At 41.0% G+C, this 9,258-nt stretch overlaps 1 protein-coding gene across 2 annotated transcripts in view; it reads left to right on the forward strand.

The window, feature by feature from the left end:
• Positions 1-2,640: 2,640 nt before the first annotated feature.
• Positions 2,641-9,258, forward strand: part of tmem38b (transmembrane protein 38B) — a 12,361-nt gene continuing 5,743 nt past the window's right edge. The window contains exon 1 of one of the 2 annotated variants that reach the window (XM_039780492.1): positions 2,641-3,096. In XM_039780492.1, the coding sequence (XP_039636426.1) occupies positions 2,973-3,096 (124 nt within the window). In that variant the 5' untranslated portion in view covers positions 2,641-2,972. The remainder of the gene's footprint in view (positions 3,097-9,258) is intronic. The other variant, XM_039780493.1, reaches the window with a different exon arrangement.

Below are 9,258 nucleotides of genomic sequence, written 5' to 3' on the forward strand. Positions count from 1 at the left end.
CATAACAACTTTTTGCATGACTGCCACCAACGGTTGGCCGTAGCCTAGAGCATCAGGTGTGTGCAAACATGGAGGCCACAATAACAAAAAGATTTTCTGCTGTTTTCTTATGCGAGCATCCAAACAGCACATCGCCAGGTGTTTTTTTGTGTTATCTGCTGGACAACGAACGGGAAAAGACACGGATAATGTGTTGTTTTTTTATACATAGGCCTATTTATGAATAATTTTAAACATGTTATGTCTGTGAATGTTTCTTGGCAGAGGCATTTGTCCACAATAAACAGTTTATTATCATTGAAATATGTTCAGTGAACCAAAGTCGCCTCCATCAAACGTCAGTTGTCAACAACGCGTCACCAACTGGGGAACTCGGTTATCAAAATCCAGCCCGAGTTTCCCACCTCTGATTCCCACAGGACGTTACGTGAATGGTGACGTTTTCACTCGGAAAAACTTTTTCCGATGTCCATGAACGCACGGTATTGCTGCGTTCATGCCACCTCGGAATAACAGGCACCGCCCCCCTGGTTACGTTGTTTTTCCGACTGGCAGCGTTCACATGGTCGGGATGCGTGTTCTCCTTCTTCTGTTATATTGAGCGTTTGGCATAACAACTTTTTTCATGACTACCATTGCTAAGAAATCTCTAAAAGACGTGTTCGTTTGATTCTGAGGAGAAAGGAGAGGCTGGGGTTGAATTGAAAGTTAAGCAAGAGGTTTAATGAACAACACGATGAAAACAACAGTCAAAACACAATCAAACATAAAACATGAAACACTAGCAGCAGACTGCAAACATGCTTCCCCTGTCGGGTCACAGTTAGCAGCCATGCGACATGACAAAACAATACACTGTAAACAGCGGTCTTCAAAATGCTTCCCCTTGCGGGGTCACAGATTGAAGCCCCGAATCTTCTCAGGATCACAATTATATCCCTTTGGAATTGTGGGTGTTTCCCTTGAATGATAAGTCTCCCAGGTTAAGGACACACCTCTGATTAGATTAACTCCAGGTCACAGACAAAGGTCATTTATCTTGGTAGTGCTGATTATATTCAAGTTTACAGAGTTTGCATTTCCTTTGTTCTAACCCAGACTTGGCACCAGGAGGTTGGAGACTCAAAGAGACGTTTCTCTTCATATGTTAATAGTTGGTTTTAACCTAATCTATCTGCAAGAAACAGGAAGAGAGGGGGAAAGAAATAACCAGCTGTTTTTACCTTAGTAGTTATTCTAGATTCCATTCCTATTTTCATAACCTGACTGCAGCATACAATTTATTATTTAAAACATAAAACATAAGCATGGTTTTAACTTTTTACAACCTAACACCACCAACGGTTGGCCGTAGCCTAGAGAGCATCAGGTGTGTGAAAACATGGAGGCCACAATAACAGATGATTCTCTGCTGTTTTCTTATGCGAGCATCCAAACAGCACATCGCCAGGTGTTTTTTTGTGTTATTTGCAGGACAACGAACGGGAAAAGACACGGATAATGTGTTGTTTTTTTTATACATAGGCCTATTTATGAATAATTTTAAACATGTTATGTCTGTGCATGTTTCTTGGCAGAGGCATTTGTCCACAATAAACAGTTTATTATCATTGAAATATGTTCAGTGAACCAAAGTCGCCTCCATCAAATGTCAGTTGTCAACCACGCGTCACCAACTGGGGAACTCGGTTATCAAAATCCAGCCCGAGTTTCCCACCTCTGAGGACGTTACGTGAATGGTGACGTTTTCACTCGGAAGAACATTTTTTCGATGTCCATGAACGCACGGGTAATTTAATGTCGGCTACTGACTACAACCGCATCACACATTGTAAAGTTATTTTATGAATGAAATAGACATATTACATACCTGAGGGCCAATTCGGGGTCAGTTTTGAATCATTTACAATCCCATAATTGTCTCCATCTGTTGAAAGCCTGACCGAGTGTGACTTGGGTTTCACGTGCGTCTGTCACTTTCCCTTTTAGCTTTCAGTTGTTCTTCATTTATTTCCTTTTTTCGGTGATGGCCCTGCCCCAGTATCAGCCATAAGCCATAGCAGATAACTTCTAAAACATAAATTAAAATACAATTAGGCCTATATAAAGAAATCTCCTGCTACCTTTTACCTGCATAGGCTACTCACTAACACAGGCTTTTCCGGTGTTCCGCCAAAATCTGCGACCCATCAGAATGTGTGCTCTGTAGCGCCGTCTACCTGCCGTAAATCATTTCGTGACTTTGCGGTAAAAATCGGACCTGGGAAACAGCATTAATAAAAACTATATAAAACTAGCGTTCATTTCACTGTTAGTCTCGTTTGCTGTTGCATGTAATTTATGATCATCAGACACAAAATTACACAGTTTCAGAAACATTTAAAAGTTACATATAGTCACTTTAGAGAACATCAACAAAACCATGTTAATCAAAACATTATATTAATTGTATCTCATAATATTTATGTAAAATATAACCATTTGTCATTTCCACATGTAGGCTCCACTTGTTAAAGGTACAGACCTTTAACAATACTTTTTTTGTTGTAATAATACTGACCAGTGATTGGCTGGCTTGCTCTCGCTCCTCCAATCACTAAGCCGCTCTGGCTCCGCCTGCCACATCACTTGCATGGCGGAACACGGAACAGGAATTCCTGCTATGCGGCCGGTGACAGCCATGGGTGACAGCGTCGTCGCAGCCCGTCGTCCGTGGTGACACCGGTGGTGACCACCGTCTGGTGTTCCAGATCTGTTGCCTGGCGACGAGCGGCGATCAACTAACCAGCTGTGAGCAACTTGGCAGCAGTTTATCCGAAGACACACAGCTGTTTGGGCCACTGTCAGACTTTACAGGCGGTGGAGGAAGCCCTGATGCTCTGAGTTGGACCGGTGCCTTTTCTCCACTTGAACTCTTCGCTGGGATTAACTAGACTAGCTTCCTCTTGCTAAGGAGTTTTGCAGATAAGATTATGGATTTGTTCGGGGTGTTGCATTTGGACGAGCTGTCCCACGGACTGGCAAACTTGTCAATGTTTCCATACTTTGACATGGCGCACTACATCGTGTCAATCATGGCTCTGAGGGAGCAGCCAGGTAAGTGGCTGTCTGACGTAGTTAAAGTTCAAGAACATTGTAACAGGTCTCAACGGAAACACGTTTCACCAAGTTTGACCAGGTTCAACTTTGACAACAGACATAATGTTACAGCTATCGTTAGCTAGATCTCCACCAAAATGCCACGCAGCCTCTCGGGATGTTGTGTTGTAACTTAAATGAAAACACACCTAAACTTAACGTTACTGGGTGGTAAATTAATAAAAAAACAAAAACAAACATACAATCTCTTTAAAAAGAATTTTGTATTTTAAACCCGACCCCTCTTTTGTCCGATTGTGTTCTTTTCTGGTGATGAGGACATTAAATAACATGTTTGCATTCAAACTGTCAGCCTCGCTGCTATTAAAAGCTACATGACTCATAATAGCCTATTTTATATATTATTATTCGTTTATTAACAGTTGTTTTGTCAACCCAATTTATCACGACCCTGGTAATGAGGGTAGGGTAGACAAAATAATACATAAATCCTCTCTGTATAATGCAGTACAGTTCAACAGCACCACAAAGTATGTTATACCTTACTGTACTTGAGTCCAAGACACATTTTCCTACAGGGACAATCAAGTAGCCTATGTTGTATCCTCCAAAATGATTATATTATTATTAAATTAAGTTGAATAATCAACTGAGCATTATAATCTATATAGCTTAATAGATACACATATGTGTATCTTTAGCTAGCTAAATCTACAACACAACACTGAGATCCAGTTGACAGTATCAGCTCAGACCAAAGGCAGGCACTGAGCCAACTATGTTATGTCCTTGAGATAGTGTCTACAGGGACAGGTGGACTTTAACTGCACAGTGAGTCCATGTTCCACACACACAAACATAGAAGAACACACACACAGTCCATTGTAGTCCCGCTGCTGTAAATCTACAGTCTATTTTGGGACTTGCCTTGCAAAGCATCTGAGCTCCCGTGACCTTTTAACCCCTCTTCCTCTGCTCACATATATCTCTCTATCTATCTATCTATCTACGCATAGAGTGAAAATATGGACAAACAATATGCTAGAGATCAGCAAATGCAACACGCAATCCTTATTACGGAGACAATAGCAAAAGAATGGTTTAAGTCTCAGGATCATTTCAAAAGAAATTCAATAAAACAGGAATACAAGTCAAGACACAAAAAACACTCGGGGAGCCAGCTCAAGTTCTTCTTTTCCCCAAAAAGGAAAGGAATGCCCTTAACCCAGTTAACAATTCCATTTCTTTTCTTTTTCCTGTGTCATAACCGAAACAGTTCAGTTGTTGCTGCTGCAACCTGATCCAAAACAGTAATTTAAGCCTTAACCAGGACAGCATATCTCCTTCCATACACACTAAGACATATGATCTAACTTTGTAAATAATACATGCCTCCTCGCTCCTGAAACTATATAACTAGATAAGAAAACAAGTGGCTTATCTCTGGTTATTTATTTTTTAGCCAAGTCCCCACAGACTGAGCTACCGCCGCCCCCGTGGCTATATGTCAATCAGTGGTTCTCTTTTCAAGACCAAAAATAACCAGCGATAAGCCACTTTTTTCAATCTATTTATGTATCTATTTCAGGAGAGAGAAGGAATGTCTTATTTACAAGGTTAGATCATGTGTATTTGTTTGTACATCCCCTTCATTCTGGACTTATATGCATGTAAATTAACTCATGTACAGACTTTACAGGCAAAGCTGATCTCAGATTACAACAATTGCGTTTGTTTATGGCTCTGAAGAGATATTTCCAAAAAGGGAACTGTGTTTGGTTTGTTTTAATTCCTGGGAGAACTGAGAAGAGAGAGCCCACTCTGTATCTTCTCATTAGAGATGATAAAAAGAGCGAGAGAGAAAAAGAGAAATTGTAAATACAACCAGTATGACATGTTACAGCTGTGGTGAACTTGGCCTGTATTCCTCAAATTTGACTTGTAAATAAATGTGTCTCCTTCAAATGCAAACCAGGAAACAGGAAGTTGATCTGGTAAAGATCTGTGTTTGTAGCCCAGCATGTCAGAGCACTCCAACCAGTGTATTATATTTCAGCATAAAATGTAAGAAAAACAGCCTAGTTTTTTTACTATCTAAAAACTGAAATATGTGCTATATTGAAATTACGCTTTGAAAAAAATTATAGTGCAAAAGTAACCACCTCTTATAGGAAAAACCATTTCTGTTAAAGTTTGTGCTTGGCCAGTTGGGCTCAGACACTGACTGCAGCAGTTTGTTTTGCTCTGGAACTAAAAGTGATGACATAACGACCCTGTTTACTATGTAAGCAATGTGCTGCATTTGTGAACAGAGTGCTACAACTGCTGTAAGACCAAACGCACTGATACTGAACATTTCTGTCTCATGTAGGCTGAGGCTCTCGCAGGAGGAAAGGACATGTATGAAAGTTAGGGTGTTGGCATATTTTAAAATTACTCTTTCCTGTCTGAACTGTTTTTTCATCAAACTTACTCCTCTTCTAACTGTCTATAACTGTTTTGAACCACAAATGTTCATTACACCAGACTTCATGTACACACAAAATAAAAAAGGAATGGTTGTGTCACTGTTGCAAAACTCATATCACACACAAAGACTGTTAAAAATGTGTTAATACCTCACTGTGCCTTTGATGCTGAAGTTGCGCAGCCACATTGTACTTCTTACCACTCACTATCATTCCAGTTACCTCTGGCGTATAGCAGATGTTTTCAAACTTGGTGGGGGCTAGGCCTGCACGATATTGGAAAAAAACTGACATTGCGATATTTTTTTTCATGCGATATATATATATATATATATTGTGATATGAAAAGTACAAATTTTTACAAGATGACATAAATAGCTCTGTTTGGAAATATTAAATCATTCTTGACTACTGGGGTGATTTTGTAGTGGAGCGCATCTACATAGAAAATAAAAATGAAAAGGAACTTTTCTTATGTGAACCATTCTTTGTTGAAATGTAATGCTTTACAAACACCAAAGCAAGTAAGCGCTGTGACTATAGCCTGACAAGCCAGACCCACATCAAGATGTTGGGTCTGGGAACTCACCATTGGCAGGGCTCAGTCCAAGAGGCGGGATAAACAGTTGTCTTTCAAATTCCCTCTGCACGCAATAGGATAGCACTACAACCAGACAGAGCAAGGAAGAAGGTAGCGGAGCCAGTTGATAGATTAAACTTTTGACGTATCCGGTTGGCAAAACTCAAAACACATCTTCCTTTTTTAAGAATGACTTCAGTGCCGTTCTTTGTTCTTTTCTCAAAGAAAAGCCCAGAGAATTTGGCCAACCCATGAGAGAGAGATATCATGGCTTTCAAATGAGCAAAGTGGCAGTTGGTCAAGGCCACACCCCCACTCTCCACCTTGCCCCTCCCTCTCTCCTCCTCAATAGCTACAGACAAAGAAATGGCACAGTCTGAGGAAAGCTCATTGTGGGACTGGCTCTAGTGGCTGTAATTCTGCACCAAGGCTGAATTTCGGGAAAGAGACTTCAGATACAGTATTAGGGGACCACTAAGGCCTATATAAAAGCATCCAAAGAGCACCATGTCATTGGACCTTTAACTCCAGGTCTTCCAGAGTCACGGCCAAAGCCGATTCGAATGACCGCTGTTCGCCAGCAGCAGCAGCCATCTTCTTTGTTTTCATGTAGCAGGGAATTCACGCGGAACCGTCGTAACTCTGCTGTCATTATGTTAAGCCCGCCCACCGACTCTATACATGATGTGATTGGCCCGGCTAGAGTTTGGTTTTTCCAGCTCGCAAAGTTGCTAGACCCCTTGGCTGCAAATTACATTTGCTGCCGCTAGTGTGCGTCTAGATTTCTAGGCTACTGTGAATACTCTTCTGAAGTGATTTTGGAGAGGGAAATTAGATGGTTAAATACACTGGTTGACTGACATGACACCATTGTATTCATATAATAGTATCAATCCAGGCTAAAGTGAATGATAGTAGTAATAATGCATGCATGTTGCTTCCTCCAAATTTCAGGTTGTGGTTGACTAGCAGGCCTGCTTGTTTGTTAGATAAATTGATCAACATTGATTGTGATTGGTGGTTTGCTGTGCATGCACACCTGCATGTCACACACTAGCAACAAACTGTGAGAACACTTAAATAACTGTAAATTATGTTATATCAGCAAGAGACTGCTGTTGTAGATTAATGTTACGTTTCCAGCATTGCGGCTCTGAACCGTAACGTTAGTTGGGACAGACGCCTTGTTTCTTTAAGCTAACTATATTAGCTTTAGCCTGGCTGGTAGCGGCTTTCTGCAGTGAAAAATGGCCGGGAGATGTTGTAATAACGTTGCATTAATCATGTGATTTATTTCGTCTTTGCAGTGAACATAAAACACTGACTAATGTACGCATGGAAAAGTATGTGAATCATGGTGTCAGAAGCAGCTGCCGCGGTACTTTTCTACACACGGAAAGGCTCTCCCATAACAATAAACCCTGTCGGACTAACGTTACGTCACATACACACACTGCCCACATGGCTACCTGTCTCAAGGGGAAGGGTCGCCGGTAACGATCATGTAAAAGGAGAACGGTGAAAGTTTACTTTTCTGTCAAGCAGCAAAAAAGTTTTAGCGTCAACATCGCAACGTCCTGCGATGTTGCTATCGTGCATGCGCACATCGAAATGTAGACGATGAAACAAAATATCATGCAGCCCTAGTGGGGGCCACTAGAGTTTGGTTGATTTCCAGTTTTACCTGTCCCATGTACCCGGCTAAACCGGTTTGATTGTATGCAAACCGTTGAGTTAAAAAGTACCCTACATTAGCAACCTGTGCCGACGACATCACAGCACTAAATCCAAGTTCTATTGCAATCAGTTTTGGAAAGTAGCATTAGCTTAGCTCACTGAACTTTCCAAGTAGCTTGGCTAACACTGGTATAAGCAGTAAGACTATGTGATTAATATTATGTTCATAAACGAACAAACTAACGGAGGCACTAGTGTCTGACAGCAATTTACTGCCGAGTGGCGATTTGAAGGACATTACATTTCAGTAGTGGTGGGAGGGTGAAAGGCACACGTGTTTGTTTACTAGAGGATTAATTTGTTTTTGGGGGTGACGAGATAGTAAATGGCAGAGTTAGCCTCGAAAAGCTAAAACTGCGCCGTTTTCGGATTTTTTGGATTTCAAGACGATGAAAGAGGTGAACTGAAAAAGACGAGCGACGAGCGTGTGTGAACACTGCAGGTGTAAAGTCATGGCTTAGAGTTACCGCCACCAAGTGGACTGGAGTCGCTACACTCTCATTATGGGCTCTTTCAGTCTTACTGGGTAGCGGCTGAATCAAGTGCAACACTTAGTAGTAAAATTTGGTTTATCGGTCTGGTCCGGTGTTTGGCCTAATATACGGTAAAACCAGTTTGAACATTTTTACACTGGCCCAAGCCTAGCCAATGGGGGCATGGGAGGGTTGAAGGGAGAGACGTGAGGTCAAGACACTGTGATGTAAGAAGAGACAAGTGCATACCAGTGTTCTATAAACAACGGGAAGGTATTTACTTTAGTTTGGCCTGCTCTCCAACACTGTCAGTGGTTCGAGCACACAGCTCATGGAGACTATTAAGGAACTTCAGTGTGATTTAGGCCTACACTTCTCGAGGTTATTATTGTCACCTCTATTAATCCACTTAAAACTCAAAGCGCTCCTTATAACTCCAGAACTTGCCTCAGAAGTAATCCAGTGAAAGTTGTCTGTACATCCATGGGTACATTTATTGCAAACAGGAACTGCTAATAGCTAATTTGGCATACTTTTAATGGTGCTATTTGCTACAATGTAAACAAATATAGCCTAAAAAAAGGCCTTAAGTTGTAGCCCACAGCTAACTAAATGACCGACTCCATGGCAACATTATACTAACTGTTTACATCCCCCAAAGCCCCAAATTAAGGGAACTGTAGTTCCAAAATGTAGAGCATGGTTATCCCCCAAATAATATGAGTTTCAAAATCCATTAATAGTCACTTAGAACATCCCATTGACATGGTTCTTTTATTCCTTATACACTGACACGTCTCTATCCATTCACATATGTACATCCATATACTGTATGTGTTTAGCTTTTTTTCACTCAAATGTGGTAAAATGGGTCTATATATGTTGTCAGAATTCCTGCCTT

Source organism: Perca fluviatilis, chromosome 17 (genome assembly GCF_010015445.1).
Source record: "Perca fluviatilis chromosome 17, GENO_Pfluv_1.0, whole genome shotgun sequence".
NCBI classification, from domain to species: domain Eukaryota; kingdom Metazoa; phylum Chordata; class Actinopteri; order Perciformes; family Percidae; genus Perca; species Perca fluviatilis.